General features: G+C 39.0%; 1 protein-coding gene across 1 annotated transcript; it reads right to left on the bottom strand.

Moving 5' to 3' along the window:
* Positions 1–1177: 1177 nt before the first annotated feature.
* LOC109631930 (trafficking regulator of GLUT4 1-like) lies at positions 1178–18374 on the bottom strand. Its single transcript, XM_020091002.2, has 3 exons — positions 17956–18374; positions 15335–15565; positions 1178–2278 (listed from the first exon to the last, which is right to left on the bottom strand). Exons 1-3 carry the CDS (start codon positions 18103–18105, stop codon positions 2123–2125), a joined length of 537 nt encoding a protein of 178 aa, XP_019946561.1. The 5' UTR covers positions 18106–18374; the 3' UTR covers positions 1178–2122.
* Between the last annotated feature and the right edge of the window lie 433 nt (positions 18375–18807).

Raw genomic sequence — 18807 nt, 5'->3', positions numbered from 1 at the left:
TAATGGTGCCATTATTCTGTGTGAGTGTGTTTTTCTTCCAAATTCTTGCAGGGCATCCAATTGTGTCTGTGGCATCAGTGCAGGTCAGAGCACTTCACCGGTATGTGTGTGTCGGAGATCAAATGTCACGTCAGGCTTTGCAAAGGGAAATCCTAGAGATAGATTCGGCACAATGAGAATGAAGGCTGTGATAGGAAAGGCTGAAATTACAATGTAACATGAAGACGAGGAGGGAGAAGAGGTGTGCTGGGAAAAGGAGTGAGCAGGATGAGGGGTAAAGAAGAGGTGATTAAAATAGAAAGTAAAGGGTGAGAGTGTGAGAATGGGAGAGCATGAAGCCAAGACTAACACTTGCCGGAAGCATTTCAAGTCACTCCCTAACCTCTAATTGTATTTCTCTAGGGCCTGTTCTATACAGGAAGTGATGTGAGCCTGTTTTCTGACACACACGTCACAATGTGGCTCTCACTTTTCTGTTCAACCTGCAGACCTTGTGGCCCTTTTCATAATATTGTATGTAACACATCTGCACTGCTTTTATTTCATTGTTCCAGCTCTAGGAATTCATATGTCGAGAAATATCCTCGAGTCAGTCAATGTAAGTGCAATGCAGGCAGTGATGGAAAAGACAGGGTTATAGATAAAAGACGTAGACAAACACACAGGTAAAGGTGGTAGAGGGTGTGGGAGGTCGGGGTACACCCTGGACAGGTCACCATCATATCACAGGGCTAACATAACATGAGTCACTGGTTCAAACCCTGGCTCCTCCAGTCTGTATTCTGAAGGGTCCTCGGGCAAGTTTCTGAACCCCAAAATTGCAACCCATTGTGGATACAAAGATAAATGCACATTTATATTTCCTCTATTAAGGCGACGTAAAACATTCAGTGGCTTATGAAAGACGATACAGAAGCACTAAAAATTGAAATTCACACAACGTATAGGGCAGCAGCATTAGTAGAGTAATAGTAGTATAGCAGTTGCCCAGACTATTTGAAGACAGTACATTTTACTTCTAGTATAAGACAGACCAGGATTTATAGGAACATTTTATCTGTTCTAAAATTCCCAGCAGCAGCAGCATCATACATATTTATATGTATTGTGACAAACCTTATTAGGTTATGGCACTGCTCAGTTAAAAATCCTCCCAACAGACCAGACAGCACAAGTGTTTTTTTCTCTCAGCATACTTTTATTTATAAAGAAATCTGGTACAAAGTAAAATCTGTTTTTCAGCTATGGTTAAGAATGGCACATACAGACATTACTTGACAAAATAACACCCAGACCAGCGACACATGACACACCACAACTTTCAAAACACAGAACCAAAGCCACTGATTTATAAACTGGCCATGTCCGCCACGTTGGCTACAATGTTGCTAAGTTTCTGCTGATATTGAGAGAAGCTGTGAGTTCCTGTTCAGCTTGAATAAAAAGGAGACACTATTTCCCTCACTTGTTCAGGGTGAGCTTCAAACCCCTCCTTCTTTGAGTTATTTTTTAAGGCATTACTTTGTTAGTATTTTTTGCGATTCTAGCATAGCACACTCTTAAGCGGGTTAGAGGGTGTTTGTGCAAATTTACAGCCTACAAATCAGTTGAAAAGGCAACAGTGTTCCTCCCATCACACAACCAGACAAATCTCTTTAAAACTGCACAACCAACAAACTTTTGCAATTTGAACACAAAATGTAAAACTTTCTTTGAATAAAACATGAAGTCTGAATGTGTGGCAGAGCAACATTGACCCGAGACGTAACTCTTAAGGCATCAAAGTAGGAAAATGTTTGACACAAAAGCATATTTTTTTGATGCAGGATAAGATAAAGAACAAATCACAAACAAAAAGCATTGTTGATGGAATATGAATACAGCAAAGTAGAAGTGGTTACTCTACCCTACTGTTGGAAAGTAATTTATAGAAAGTAAAAAGCTTCTGAGGTCTCTTTAAAACAAGTGGCCAATTACTTAAAAAAACATCAGAAACTTGTCAAAGGCCTTTTAGCAAAAAAGGTGATTTCCTGTTAACAAATAAAAACTCTTTCTGAAAGTCACGTTCCTGGTGTGGAATGATTATGGGGACAAGAAATATGGGGAAGATTTTGAAACTGATTTATTGGGTGAGGACAGTTGCCACAACCACCATGTAGACGATGACGAGGATAAGGACTGCAAGACCGATTCCCAGGCCCACATGGTTCAGTGTACGGGCCATCCTGCTGCTCCGCTCCGCTGCCATCTGATCGCCGGCGTGGTTGGCTTCACGAGTCTGAGGGTGAGAGCCAATATTTAAAAACATAAATGAGTGAGGTAGATAAACTATATGTATATGTATTTATGTATGAATATATATATATACATATATATATATATGTATATACACACAGTATAGTGTTCTCATGTTCTCAGATGTGAAGGTTAGATTGCTGTACCACAAATGTACATTACATCCTCAAAGTATGTATGATATGGCCTCGTCTGCAGAAGAACGTCATATGATTCACTGTTTATATCAAAATATTGATATAAACAGGATATTGTCCTAATCCATTCTCCTCTACAATTTAAATGTGACTCAATTTTATTTATTTTTTCAAGCATCACAAAAGAAATCCTGCCTGTTTGGTGTATGCCAGTTTTGCAACCTCTTAAACATTAATAATGTTAATGAAAGCTACAGCCAGAACAGAACAGTTAGCTTAGCTCAGCATTAAGATCAGACGGAGCAGGAGGAGGAAGATACGTCTATCCCTCTTTATATACAGTCTATGGTCTAACCAGGCTCTGCCCACAGGTAACAAGTCTCTCTCAGGATGTTGTACAAATGAAACAATGATTAGCTAATTGTTGAGCTTTAATGGTGCTGACAGGCAGGTTTTGTTTCCTTTGGACAGAGATGTTATTGTTTACCAGTTCCAGTGTGTCTGCTAAATTAAGCTAATGGTCTCCATTACTTTACATGGACACTACATTTATTTTCTGGAGACCTACTGTGACCATCACTGACAAATTTGTCTTCCATTTAAATTAATTTAAATACTCTCTTGTGCGCTATGAAGTCTAATCTCCATAATCTAATAGTGTTCCTTGATACCTCGCCCGCACAGACACACTAATATATAGTAATTTCCTCAAATTTATCTTAGTACATTAAATATAATTCAAATATAATTCGCTTAAAAATTGAAATTAAAAGCTCATAGTCATCAGGGATGAGAGCATCTTTGAAGGATGAAGCATGGCAAAGGCCGATTGTATATCATCATTTTCATAACATCAAAGTGGATCATGAATCTGTCACTTCACTCCTTCTCATTATCATAAAACCACACGGTTGCTTTCAGAAAATGAAAAACCTTAATGGTTTAGTTTGTTTCAAAAAAATGAGATGGAGCAATCCAATTCATCCTTGGGAGAAAGAGGGATTCTTTTCAGAAACCTGGAAAGACGCTTTCTCCAGTCAGTGCAGTCTGTCACATCAGTATAATGTTTATTGTCTTAAAGTATTACAATTCCCTCACTGTTTAAAGGTACAGTGTGTAGCATTTTGTGACATCTAGTGTTGAAATTGCATGTTGCAGCTGAACACCCCTCACCTCACCCTCTCCTTCCAAACATGAAAAAGAACCTGTGGTAGCTTCAGTTGTCATAAAAACTCAAAAGGTGTTTAGTTTGTCCAGTCTGGACTAATGTAAAAAACATGGCGGCCTCTGTAGAGAGGGTCCCCTCGATGTAAATAAGTAATAGAATATTTAAATAGAAAGTATTTAAATATAAAGGGCCTTTTCTGGGGTAAAAAAAAACAACAATTCATACAATTCAGATGAAATGAACTAGTGATAACATCATGAGAATTATTCTACATTAAATTTCTGCCAATAGTTCCGTTTCACCTAAATCTTACACACTGGACCTTTAATATATTTTCCATACTGAAGCTGTGTGAAAGTTACACCTAGCTAGTTCTGAATCTTGAGGAACAACAAAAGTTGGCGATTGATTAAATACAACTATGTTTATATATACCTATATGTCTACACTATATATATATATGCAATGTGGTTAAATCTACTTCCACAGCTTTTTTTTTTACTCTAACAAATGTTCACTTCTTACTATTACTGTATTATACATAGCATCAACTGTAACCGTACAACACTCGCCCCTCAAACTTGGCCAATTGGATGCAATGCTCCCTTTTATCCTCCTCCTAGATTTTTATCAGGTTTTCAATCTCATAACCATTAACTCAGGTGAAACAAATGGTCAACAAATGTGTTGGGTGTCTTGGACCTCCCTTGCTGCTCAGAGGTCAGCTGCTGGGCAGCAGAGAATTCAGTGCCTTGAGGACTCAAAACACATTATGTGCTGTATATTACAGCTAAACACAGTGTGGATGTACACTGTAAGGTTGTTGGAAATTCCTTCAACGCTTCTGATAAACTGTCAAAAGCTCCATTCATACTGCAAGGGAAGGACTTGAATTTCATAATAGTGCAACAACTTTCTGTTTTTGCTGGGACTTACTGTGCACCGGTAACATGTTCTGCTTTTAAAGAGGAACTAAAGGAATCATAAGTGAAAACTCTTAGTGACTGACATCTTTACTGCAGAATTAAACGAAGAAACTCTTTGTATTTCGCATGATACGATTGCCAACAAAATAAAGGTTACTCAAAGAATGTCTGAGTTTGCCTGTGTGTGTTGATAATATCATATGACACAAATCACAAGGTTAGGGAGATAAAGGGATGTGAAAATGTTTATTTTAAACTTTGCACAAAGGCCAGAAGCTGCATGTGAGAAAACACCAGCAGCTAACCACACAGACACCAAGAGAAAACCCCGGTATATTTCTTAAGGTTTCTTTTTAAATCTTTTGACTTGTTTAAATATAAAGGCTCCTCAGATGCTGCTGCAGAATCACAGCATTCTCCTTATATCATGCCAGCCTGTCTCTTTATATTATACAGAATGAAACACGGGCGCTTCAATTGCATTTGATGCAATGTGGCTCAGATGTCTCGCTGCTGCTCAAATGGCTGCCTGTCTATCTTCATGTCAGTTAGTGCGTCTGTCTGTGGTTCTCTCCCTGGTCTCCTTCCTTTTCACTCTGGTGAGCGATGGCTACAAGTGAGCAGGGGCCTGATATTTGTGAGAAAATCACAGAGAGAGCAGAAGTGAAAAGAGCTGATGAAAGAGAGGATGGAACAGATTTCAAAAGCCTGCGGAGCCTTTCTCATACGCAGTGAGACCCCCCGAGTCGAGCCTGTTGGTTTGACATGGTAAAATTAAAGGCTTGACATCCACGCTTCTCCTTCTTTGACTTGATTTGACTTTACAAAATCCAGAATTGATTCATCTTAGAATTTTCCCTTTACATCTTTACGATTCAGGTACATCAGAAAAAAAAAAAAAAAAACAGCTGCCTTAAGCGCTTCTCAGAAAACATCCTTGGAATTTAGGTTGTGTGAGCCACACTGAAGCCACAATTGAATATAAAATCGATGTGATTCCTGATATCCACAGACAGCTGCTAGCTAGCTTTAGTTCCCTGGCAAGGACAGAATAAATAGCCAATTACATACCCACTTCTTACATACTTCCACAGTCTGACATCTGGGAGCCAGAGACAATATCTCTGCAACAAACAAACCACTCAGATCAGTGAGCAGAGTATTTCTTCAGTCTGTCCCTGTCATAGATGAGATCTCTGGATTCACTAGCCAGAGTTAGTTTAACCACAGCTCCACAAAGACTTTAACTATCTCAGTGAATCAACGTGGCTCATTGGTCATTGGTCGACCTTGAAGGTGGTCTAGTAGCCTGGAACCTACGACCATGTTTTTCAAAAGGACCCTATCTAATCCAGACTAGTGCAGGAGGTTGTTTCTTGACTTAATTTAAGAGGATAGGTGGTGTGAAAGAAAAATGCAGGATTTTTGTTCACTTGAGCGTGGATAAACTTCGCTTCCTCTGGACTTATTTCTAACGTGTTTGTAATTTGGGAAATTCCTCTAGAATTTAGTTTAGCAGTGGAGGCAGGGGCAGGCCAGCCATAAATTCTAGAGGGAATCAAACACAAAGCAATCCTTTTTACTACTTTAATGGTCCTAATAACGTCTGATGAGTGTTGTTGTTTATTGTTGTGAAGTAAGCGCAGGCCGACGCAGAGTGGGGAGGGAGTGTATGTAGCAGAAACCTTGTTTATTGGTTTGTTGTGATTTTTCCCCCCGCTATATCCGCACAATTAAATGTTGCCAGTGGAAACACTGATATCACTAGGTCTAAGGGACGCAGTTGCACAATCTCAGTGCAGTTTATATTATTTGCATCAGGCTCCGGTTCACACACCAAGACTATTTGCCTGTTGGGTTTGAGTCAAGCTGTTATTTTTATCTCAAGCCTCTAACACCAACTGTGTAACTTTCCAAGTTTGCTTCACCATTTTAAAACATTACCAGGCACTCTTGCAAGCAACAACTACATAAAATGCAAAGACAATTTCGGCATCAAATTTAAAATAAAAAGCATGGAAAACATTAGTTTTTTCTGTCAAATTTCACCCCATCACTTTGACCACCTGCTGGAACATTACTTGACACCTCGACCAAACATTCCCTCATTCCTAACCTTCACCCCCATGGTGAAATTCAGCTCGGAGCCTGTATCTGATTGGCTGACGGCAAAGTCAACACTGGAAATGCATTCCACTCTGTGACCCTGCTCTGTGTACCTCTGGTTACAAACATGTACCTATTTTCACACTGAAGACTTTTACACACAGAGTTCTGTGGATAGTTTTTTAGTAACCGGGGTCTATGTGGCTGTTGTTTGTGCATGGCTAAACAGACGTAGCCTCAAGACTGCAGCCAGTTTCAGGGGACTTCTGCCTTTATGAAGTAGGCTCTATGTGATTTTTAACTTCAAAGGGCCTTTAAAATGCCGCATCTGGGATTTATTAAAGTCTGACTTTCTGGGGCGAGGCCCACCCAGGGGTATAAGGGTACAAGCTTGTGCCTGTTGCTTGCCCCAAGAGAAAAAAACACTCTTCTGAGACACTGGATATGCTGATACACTGACCAGCACAGATCGGACGTCACAGTGATTCATCGCGAGGTAGCTAGAGTGGATTGCCTGCGTCAATTTAAAGCTGCACTGATCAATACACTCTTTGATGTAGATGTATGTATGCTGCCCACGCCACCTCTGTGGGGCTTTTTTTTCAGCTCTCTGTTTTCTTGCTTGCAGCAATCAATCTTGTTTCTAGTTCAAGAGGAAACTGTCTTCAATGACAAAGCTCTGAAACCAAGTATATGCCATCTACCAGTACTGAACATCACATCATCAAATTGTTAACAACTAGCGAGTGGACATAGTGGAGCATTTAGCAGCCAACAATTAATATTGTTCCTAAATTTATTGGGACATTAAAGTATTAAATCCATGTCTCCACATGAATGCTAGGGTTGTTTAATGTGTGCTGTAACAATGTCAGTTATCAGCCATCACATAAAATTTCAATGATGTGTTAAATACCCCAATTTGCATCTGCAGTATCTAAGATTGAAGTATAGTTCACAGGGCTGCGCAATAAAATAATATCAATAATAATTGCAATATAATTTTCTTCAATGGGTTCAATATAAATCAATATATATATTGCTTGTAAAATTAAGCACAGTGAGGAAGTATACCACATAACTGATTTAAAACCACAACCTTCACACAGGAGCAAAGATCAGTCTCTACATTCAAAATAACTAATAATATAATTTATTGTCAAAATCATCGATATTGACAAATGTGGAAGGGTCATTAATCATTTTGAGTCATTCTGGTGAAAATCCAGTTTAACAAATATTTGCATTCAGTGGGGTCACAGATACCGAACCCGTTTATTCAGTCTTTCACAATTACTGTAAGAAAGAATACATCCAGTTATATCTAAAATGCATATTACGTATCTTAGGATCAGTGGTATTTGCTTGAGATAATTTATAACTTGTGTGTTAATGTATTGTATGTCCATTTACATCCTTTATGACACTGTGCTGCAGAGTTCTCTACAAGCTTTCAGCCATTCTTTGATTGGTATCATGTTTGGAATTGTGGTGGGAGATGGAAAGTTTTCAATCTTTCATCCAGGGGGGATTGTGATATCCCATCAGTTTGTTAATGCTGCTCATTCAGTTTAATGAGGAGGAGCTCTCACGCGTTGCTTCAGGGCAGAGCAGCAGTTTGTCTGTGTCCACAGGTTGGCTGCCTTGTGTCGATGTGTGGGTGGAATTTTAGGTGCATACTTTACTTTCCTTCCAAAAGTCAAACTTAAATTACATTTCCAATTTGTTTAATGGCTTCTACCGTTTGCAGGAACAACACAAGCCTTGGTAAGTAGATGTAACTACTACTCTTACAGATACTGCTAATAAATCCAGTGCTTAAACTGTTCCCTTATTGGTTCTGTGTTATTGTTAATAGAAACATTTGAACTGTATGTATCCATATTTGTCTGTATGTGTTATTAATTCATGTGTTTTGAACAAATAATGTCTGAGCTTATCAATACCATGATCTCAAATAATTTAGCCGAGATTTAGCCCTAATTTAGCAACTAGTGATATTTATGATCGCAGTTAGCAGTAGTATAAAATCATTTTTAAGTAAAAATATCATTTAGAATATGAATGATTTAATTTTAATGTGTAAAAAATGGATTTCCATGTGTTTTGATGATGCATTTCTTATTGTTGCTTCCTGTCACGGCTGACAGGAAGTAACTAATTATGACTTCACCCTCCACAGCCCCCTTCCAGTTAATGTCTGGAGGATCGTCCACTGTCAAAATGAGCTAAGATGTGAGGAGACAAAGAACCTTTTGATGACGCTGCTATCGAGCGAGGAGTGGCTTGGCGACAGAGCACTGACAAAAGCATGAATTGTGTGGGAACTTGTGTTCAGCATTGTAACTCTCCACATCTCATCTTGCTTTCAACAGAAGACAAATTCTCATTATCGAGACGCTTATAAAGTAAAAGAATGTGTACATGAAATCAACATTGAGTTTGTTTCACAACAGGCTAAATGACTGGTACTTTGTGGTTGCCACATAGGGGATGTTAAGTGGTACACATTTCCGCAGTCAGCTCTATATCTCTCCGCCACACCCCATCTAACTTAATCTTTTTTTTCAACTTGATCTCTTCCTGTCTCTTCCTCTACTTCTATTTAGCCTTCCAGTAATAAACTATGTGAAGTGATGCAGAAACACACACACACTGTTTGACACACACCCAACCCTATCACCATGGCTTGTCCCTTGTCCACTTGTACTTCAAACTCTGTCCCTCTTTGTCCCTGCTGTCTTCCTAAGTCTCTCTCATTTCTTCCTGTCTCTTCTTAACTCTGAATTGCTCTGCTCCATGTCCTCAAAGTTCATCCAGCTACCTCATCTTGTAGCCATATAATAGAATTACAGAGACACAATGAGCCGTCCTCCCTTATATAAAACAACACAGGAGAAGAATAGATCACACACAAACACTAACTCCTGTTTGTAAATGTTTCTATTTCTGTTCCAGCAGGGCTTACTATACTGCAAGGCTTATTAGATCCTCGTGACAACATCTTGATCACTCATGCTATTTAAAACCCCTTTTTAGTGTGTGCTTGTGTGTTTGCATACTGTGGAGATTACTTTATACAGAAACAAAGATACTTTCTCCTATAGTCACTAATGCCACCACACATGTGTTGTCGCCAAAGACTTAAATCCCACTTTGAAATGCTGTTGTCACACTCAGGACTGGATAAACTTTCCGTGCTATAACAACAGCTAATAGTTCAGCTGTGTTAACATTTTAAATAAGTGCAATGATTGAAAGAGAGTGAAAAATAAGGTCACTAATGTGACTAACTTTACTTTACATCAGCACTGTCAAACTGCTCACATACAGTATAACCACTGTGCTTTAAGTGAATCAAACAGTTCTATTTAACTGGCTTTGCGTTTTTAGCAACCAATCGGTCTGGACTGATATATGTCAGCTTTAATATGCACTGCCATAAATTTGGTGCAGACATTCACGGTCCCAAGAGGATGACTTGCTAATGTTTTTAGTTCTGAGTGATGTATCTGGCCCACAATTCGATGGATTGCTATGAAATGAAACCACACATATCAAACAGCAGCATACTAACACAATTATTAACTGCCAGAAAAACATCTTTATCACTCGGGCCCATTCACTAGTTCTCTGTAATTAGCATACTGCCACAACTCCATTTCCCCATATAAGGACATCTGTTTTGGCCCCAAAAGGTAAAAAACAGAGGAATCTCACAAAAGCAGAAATTGAAGTAATTGTCACAGTGTTGGAAGCTACAAAAGATACATGTTTCCGTAGTGTGTCCTCCAGAGTGATGACGTTTTAAAAAATTAAGCCTGGGCTGCAATAACTGAGGGAATGTACCCTGAGGTTCGGACTGTGGCACAAGTAAAAAAAAGAAACTAAGGAAACTAAATAGGAAAAAATACATTTAATGAATGTAATAATAATAAATAGGAAACTAATAAATATTATATTCCTGTTTGTGCACAGTTTCCCTGTCGAACAAATATACAGATTGAATAAAAAATCTAAATATCAGGTAGAGAGATTAGACTAGTCTGTACCCTCCCTCACTCGATGTCTCCTGCACAGTGAGGAGCACTTGAGCTGTGGACATTTCTCCATTCTTAGATGCATGACGTGGATGTGGACTCCGCTGAATAATCATAAATATTGCTGCTTCAGGATCAGGACAGACACACACTAAAGTTCCGGTCATCCTGTGTCAGAGTCTCTGTCGTAATCTGCTTCCTCCTCACTCCCCCTCTGACCTGCGCTAACTTTTCACTTTAACAATAAACACCATCACTGATCACAAGTTATTAGAACACTTTAGAGTTTACGAGACACACGTTTAAACCTGCTACACAACATGAGACACAACGTGACACGCTCAGTAAGGACATCAGGGTAATAGAGACAGACATTATGGATTAATAACTAAATACATGTGATTTTCAGTTTGTGTGTGAGGAGGGACACACACACGCACGCACACGCACGCACGCACACACACACACAGACACACACAGTGGTTAAGTGGCTATACTTGTTTTTTAAGACATGCTGGATGTAATTGAGCATGTTTAATTTAAAAAAAAAAAGAAGATAAATGGGGTTTAATGTTTTATATTTGTGTTTAGAACCATGAAATAAATAAGAAACTGTACCACCAGAAAGTTTTAATTAACCTTATTTTATGACTGTATTACTAAGGGAATAAATGTTTCAACCCCCGTATTTTAAACATGACCCTTTTATGGTTAGACTTTGTTGGACACATACATGTCAAGATAACCTAAACCTGTGCTAACTCCCAAACTATCACACGATCGGCTCTCACAGTCCTCACAGCTGAGGTGGATTAAATCTTACAGTGTTAGTCTTATCTACCAACAGTCGGTCAGAGGTGTGTAAATCCATCATGGAAACTGCAGTCTGTTGAGTACACAGCTTTACAACAACTATTTTTATTGGACCCTTTCTTGTCCCCCAGCTAAACAACTGCAAATTTAACTTAGTTTACTTCTGCACTGTGCATTACATGAGTCGAACCATATGGATGCAGCTATTTTTGAAATGTGATTCGGAAGAACCGCAAACATTCTCTTTGGACATTTTGCTGTCCATTTTAACAATCTTTTCACCTTTTCTTCTGAGGCCAAAATACCTCAGATAATGGTGTTACGACAGAGAGGATCAGTCACCATAAGGAAGTTATAATTAAGAGATGTGAATCAGATTTGTGAAATCATCTTGTGCAAGAGTTTAAAGCATGTGATTTGCTGCAATGAAATAGGAAAAAGTGTTCAGGTTGTGTAACCGTGGAGAAACCGTGGAAAGATAAGGAAGCTTGAGAAAGAACACTATCAGAGCATTTAAAACTGAGGCATATTATTGTTATCAAACGGATTAATGATGTGCACAAATATGTGAACAATTTAAAAATTCAGTATAAAAAGAAAAATAAGTATAGGTTTTATCAGACTTTTCAATTTTATCAGGATACTATTATTGGATTACTCTCTGAAATGTATTATTTATTAATAATCACATAAGACAGCTAAACCAATATATCTATCTTCTTCTAGATTTCCACACCCACTAATTTTTATGTGGGAGTTTGTGTAGTGGATGAGAGGAACTGAACTTCGTCTCGCACCTTGTGACAAGATGATTCATTTCGAAAGTCGTCTTCTGACAAACCTGTGAAACCCCCTAAACTGACTAAAATTATGTTTAAATGTCTCTGGTAACATCGCTGGTAACATTTCATCTTTGCTTCCACATCAAAGATCTTGGTCTCACGTGCAACTGAAACTGTTCAGTTGATTTTGTGAAACAGAAATGTGAATGATCCTCTTTTAAAGGGAACCTGGCCTGTTCAACAAGGCATCTTTTGATTGTAACCCTTAAACCGTGGATCAGATGTTAATGTAAACATACTGATTAAAGTTTGTTGACTTTGTCTTACATAACCTTCTTTGTGCTGAAGTCCATGTTTTCTAAAGTTAATCATTGCAATTATCTGGAGCCGCAGGTGTAGCGCTACCAACAGGACCAATAACAATACAGGGGTTTATATCACAACTCTGTCTATGTTTATATTGTATCAGTTCCATTTGAAGTAATGGTACAGTCATAGATAAGGACCCTTTGTTTTATAATAATACCTGTTAGTACTGACATAGTATAGCTTTTTATTAAAAATACTGTTATGGTATTCATATAATCAGATTAGGTTCAGAACAATGTGGTGATACTGAAGTGCTGATCCACTGTCATTGAACCAAACTGTGAATATGTGTGACTCCTGTATCAAATTTCCTGGATAAGAAGGTTCACACAAACACAGCAGGAGCTAACTCAGTTAGGTTTCTGTTTCCCTGCATCAGGTAGTAGTCAGGTCAGCCCTGAGGCTTTGGGCCTCATCCAGTATCTGTTCACTAGCGTAACTTCCCTGCAAGCAGACCCTGAAAGGTTTCTGGCTGAGTGGCTGCTCCAGATTACAGTCAGATGATTCTGCTTGTGTAGATGCACACAGGCATCTCTCTGTAAACATACGTGCCATAAGTAAATGGTCTGTAATAACCAGGGCGTGTTCAATAAAGAGCAGGGGAGCCCTGTGTGAGAAAACAGAGGCCAAGGCCAAACAGTCTGCTTATGAAATCACATTTACTTTCACTCTCATAGAGATAACAATTAGTGACACGTCAAAAAGATCAAGATCTATGAATGATTCCCAGGAAAATCATTGTCAAAACTTGTCCTATTTGCCAGCGAAATTGAAAACCAATTATTGGATCTGCCCCACCCTATCCGGATCTGCACCAACATTTAATGGGTGTTTCCCTGACCCCTACCACATCCTTCCACCCAGGTTTGTGGGAATGTGTCGAGCGTTTTTTGCGTTATCCTTCCAAATAATAGACAAACAAACACAGATGAAAACATAACCTCCTTGATGACTTCACTAAGATTTATGTTCTTTGCTATGTACAATTCAATTCAAGAAAGTATCAGAGCTGTTTCATGCCAACCTCTACAGCTTCTTTCCATGTGCAAGCAACACAATTTAAATGTTTAAGGACAAAATATATATTATATTTGGCTGATCACAGATTAATCACATGATGGGAGTAGTTTTGCATTTGAGGTTTCCAATCAACCTCATGGAAACAATGTGCTAACTCTTCTTCACATCTAACAGTTCCTGTAAGTCACAGAGTTAAAACAAAAACCACAACAGAACCACAACTGCTTTTATATAAACTGGTGAATTAATTATAAACTCAAGTGATGAATATGTTACTAGAGAAAATAATACATGTCCTCATAATGCTTTCTGAAGAGAGCCATGATATTTTCAGTCAATTGTGTAGCAACAAAACACAAAATTATGTAATAAATGATGACAAGAGCAAAGGGAGAACATGGGGTTATTAAAAACATGGCTGGGTACATCTGAGCTCATGTGCACTAACTCTTGCGACCATGAATGACATCTGGTCTGCAGCTATAGTGTTTTAATACCTCTGAGGCAAAGACCATTTCTTCATTTAGCTGTGTTTTAGAGGAGTATGCATCATCAGTCCGCTGTCATTACCAGAAGTAATTAAATTACTTCTACCCTTTTCTCTCTCTGCAGTAATTCATTAAGTGAACAGGTTCTTGTTCTCTGTGGTCAGTGTTTCATTTGCAAAAGCCAAGTGCATGCAGCAATGTCTTCATACGTTTTGAAATGTGCACAGCTATAGAATGGATACAGTTTCAGAATCGAATGGCTTTGGCTATATAAGTTTGTGAAGAATACTCTCCCACCAAGCACTTTATGAGGAACCCGTACACCTGCTTACTCATGCCATTATCCAGTCAGCAGCGCAGTAAAATCATGCAGATTCAGGTCAGGAACGTTATTTGATGTTCACATCAAATGTCATAGTTGGGGGAAATGTGATCTTTTGTGATTTCTGAAACTGCTGCTCTCCTTGGATTTTCACAAACAAAAGAGATGTCCAGTGAGCAGCAGCACATTGGAATGAGAGAGGTCAGAGGAGAATGGCCTGACTTGTTATGAGCTTACAGAAAGTATAACCATTAACTATGAGCAGAAAGTAACACAGATAACCATTAACTATGAGCAGAAAGGCATTTCAATGAGCTAGCAGTAGATGGGCTACAACAGCAAAAGCCAACTCCTGTGAGAGGAGAACAGAAACGTGGACTCAGTGGACTCCCCCAGTCACCAGATCTGAATTCAATAAAGCATTTTTTTCGGGATGTGGTGGAACGAAAGATCGGCAGCATGAATGTGCAGCTGAAGAATCAGCACAGACTCAGAGATGCAGTCACATCCACAGTTTCTAACGTCTTGTGGAATCAATGCCAAAAAGAACTGAGGCTGTTTAGAAAGCAAAATGGAGGCTCCTGGTCTATCTCTCTCCCCCTCTTCCTCTCCTCCCAACCTGACCCGCCCACACTGAGTGTAGTTCTGTCCGTGGTTTCTTCTCATTACAAGAGAGCTATTTTTCTTTCCACTGTTGCCAAATGCTTTCTCATAGTGGGAATTGTTGGGTTTCACTAAATCAATTTATAAGGGCTCAGCCTTAAGTGTCTTGAGATAGCATATGTTGTGATTTTGGTGTTATACAAATACATTGAATCATGAGTATGTTGTTCTGGCTACATGTGAATACAGAGTGAATCAAACTCACCGAGATGGAGTAGATGAGGGCAGCAATGCCGAGTGGCAGGCAGCAGCACATCAAGGTGAAGATAGAGTAACATATGTAGTCGTTGACAGGCTCGGCCAGCGGACTCCGAGTCACGTACACCGTGGGCTGGTGTATGGTGACGGTGGCTGGATGTGCTGGGTACTCCTGACGCATGGGATGCGGCTGTTGTCCGTATCCATCATTCCCATAAGGTGGTGGAGATACAAAGCCCTGCAGGCCACAGGCATGAAAAACAATTCAAATGGGGGTGAGCATCAAAATAATATCAATAATTATCGTAATATATTCATCAGCAGCAATGTAACAAAGGTTCAATATACGATATATTTTTCCCAGTGTGTGGATTAATAAAGTTTTATCTTATCTTAAATCAGCTCCACTTCACTGAGGCTCATTACTTCGTTGGTCAACAAGTGACTCTGATGTTTTCTAATCACTCACACTTAGAACTGATCTTTATAAAAACCTGCTGAATTCATATTATGTTCCTGGATAAACGGGGCGTCGCTTCTTCTGCAACAGTGACGATAAAACACCGTGTAAGGTCATAATCTGCAGAAGTGTTCTGTCAGCAGGAGTGTGAGTGAGTGTGTTTGTCCCCGCTCATCTCTGTTAGTCTTCACACGAACTGAAAAACACATGTATTATTTATTATTCAATGATGTCGGATCATGACTCAGGATCGTTCCGGTCACTTTAACCCTGATGTCCTGACTGTGCGAATCACCTCTCGTCTCGTGTAGCAGTTTTAGAAGTGTGTCTCATGAACTCAGCGCTGGGGTGGTTAAAGTGTAAAGTGAGCGCAGGTCAGAGGAGGAGTGAGGAGGAGTCAGACTGCGACAGAGACTCAGACACAGAAAGACAGGACTTTGAATGAGCGACTGTCCTGAAGCAGCTGTGTTATAATAATTCAGTGATGGAAAACAGCTGAAGCTATTAAAGTAGCAGAAAACATACATATGTTCAGTCTCTGCATCGATACAGAGTCGTCCTCTCTGCAGGAGCCCAAACATTAGCACGTGTGCTGCTCCTATACTCTCTGCTGTGTGCGTTAACCTAACTTGATGTGGGCGTAACTCTATTCCTGCCACATGATTAGATCGGCACGACGCTATGCTTATTATCATTTGCTGTTTGTGTTGTACGTCAAAACATGGACTGGATGAGTTCTATCAACATTATATCGACATGTCTTAAATTTCCTCGAGGAAAAGTAATATCCCGATAAATATTGATATCGTTTTGTTGCCCAGTCCGACGATATATCGATATATTTGTTGTGCATTATCTTAGCCCTGTGATGAGGTAAGATAAGATACCTTCCCACGAAGAGGACAATCACAAATGACACAGCAGCACAAGAAAGTAGCAGCGCAAGGAGAAACATATAGTAAGACCAAAAGTCTATATCAATTCGATCTCACTTTTCATGTAAAATGAAGGAAAAGTGAGTACAGTTATGCTGCAAACAAGAAAACATTTCGTCCTGATGATAAAATAATCAGATTTGGGATACATGACATGACACGTGGTTAAGAGGAAGTGAAACTGAACTGAATATTTCAGTGTGGGTTTGCCAGCGCTGAGGAGAACATCCACCACATCCTTTATAGGACATATAACGAGGATAGTTCGAGCTCACAGACACAATTTAAACACAAACTGTGACAAACAATTTGAGTTTTATTGTCTTGATACTGTCAAAGTTCACAAGTCGGGTTTACGATTGAATGATTCATTAATTCTCAAAAAGGGCGTATCCACCCACATGATGCAAAGAAAAGAAAAAAAGAAAAGTTCCCACAATTACTGGACTATTTTTAAAAGATAGGATTTGTTGATCCCACGCTGAAGAAATTCACTGCAGCAGACAGAACAAGGTAGACAAAATCAAATATAAATGTAAAATAGGCAATGAAGTAAAACTACAGAGAATATGTACAGAACACACACCTTTCACTACAGATGGAAATATTATTTGTAGAGAAATGTACTTCAAGTAAAAAGCAGTGGCACAGGATGATTGCACATGGATATAAACTATATTTTTAAATGATGTAAAAGGAGATATTGAAATAGACATACGCATATATGCTTTTATTGACTGCTTTAAGAATAGTGGCATGTATGGTATAGCCTACAATATGAATGAGTGTGAAAACATGTACGTGTAATATAGATGGGTATACTTTCACTAAATAGCAGTGTACTCATCAATATATATTATATTTATAAGGATATATTTAGTATAGGTGAATTAGAGGCAAACAAATGGGATAATGTAAAATATTTTGTATAAGTTATACAGACAGGAATTAGTGCAGGACTAATGTGCAAAATTCTTATTCTTATTTATATTTTATTATTTATATCAAATTAAACTTTTGTCAATATTGCAAGTAATCGTGATTAGCTGAGATTTTTTAAAATGTATTTTACATTGAGAATGAATTTCAGCTCTGAACTTCTCTAGCCAACGTGATTAGCAAAGAATTGTTTGAATTTAATGATGTGAATGAAAACGGCTTTTAAGCCAAGAAAGAGTAAATAAGTGATTGTTAGTCTTTATCAGTGAAGTCCGGAGGTGGAGGGATGTGTACCTGCGGCTGTGGAGGGTATCCCATGCCGGGCTGAGGCGGGTACCCCGGGTAGGGGCTGTCATGGTAGGCCGGAGGGGGCATCTGGCCCATTGAGGACTTCTCCCCGCCGTAGTTCATTGGAGGAGCGGTGGCAGATTTATTGGGGTCCATTACCACAGCTTGTTGTGTGGTCGTTCACGAGGAGAAGAAGAAGAAGGAGAAGAAAAAGAAGAATGTCCCTGTCCGTCTCACGTCTTTTTCCTCCCGGAGGACAAGTGTTGAAGAGTCCGGTCCTGCAGCTCGAGTGGGTCCCTCTCTGCAGAGCGACGAGCCAGGCGCGCTAATGTCGCTCATTAAAGTCAAGTGACGCACACACAGCACAACTTCCTGTCGACACCTTCAAAACAACAGCGAATGATTCAGCTTGGAAATAGAAATGCAATCTAATGTATAGTCTCTCTTTCTATCTCTCTCTCTCTTTAGTAACCTTACGTGGTAGGGCTATTTCAATTATAAAACTTTTACATCAATTGTATTTATTCATAAATAAAAGGGCTTAGTTAAAACAATGACAGGAATCATGAAAAGCAAAGACTTAAAATCACGAAGGGGAGAGACTCGTTTTAAATGAGAGATAATGGAAGTGTTGTGGATTAAAACAGCTGAATATATCTAAAGTTACTTGGAGATTTACCATTACATTGGAATCATTATTTGCATTTTGTGAGGAAAAAGCATCAGCAAATTCTAAAGTTCTCTAACCAGATTAGCTCTCATTTATTTCCTGCGTATTGAGACCATTTTGAATGTCTTTCTCAGGCTTTTTTTTAAAAGGAAATTTCTCATGGTTTCCGGTTCAATTCTGGCTACTGA

Source organism: Paralichthys olivaceus, chromosome 13 (assembly GCF_024713975.1).
Source record: "Paralichthys olivaceus isolate ysfri-2021 chromosome 13, ASM2471397v2, whole genome shotgun sequence".
Classification (NCBI taxonomy): domain Eukaryota; kingdom Metazoa; phylum Chordata; class Actinopteri; order Pleuronectiformes; family Paralichthyidae; genus Paralichthys; species Paralichthys olivaceus.
Note: the sequence above shows the minus strand (reverse complement) of the source record. Positions and strands in the feature narration are given on the sequence as shown.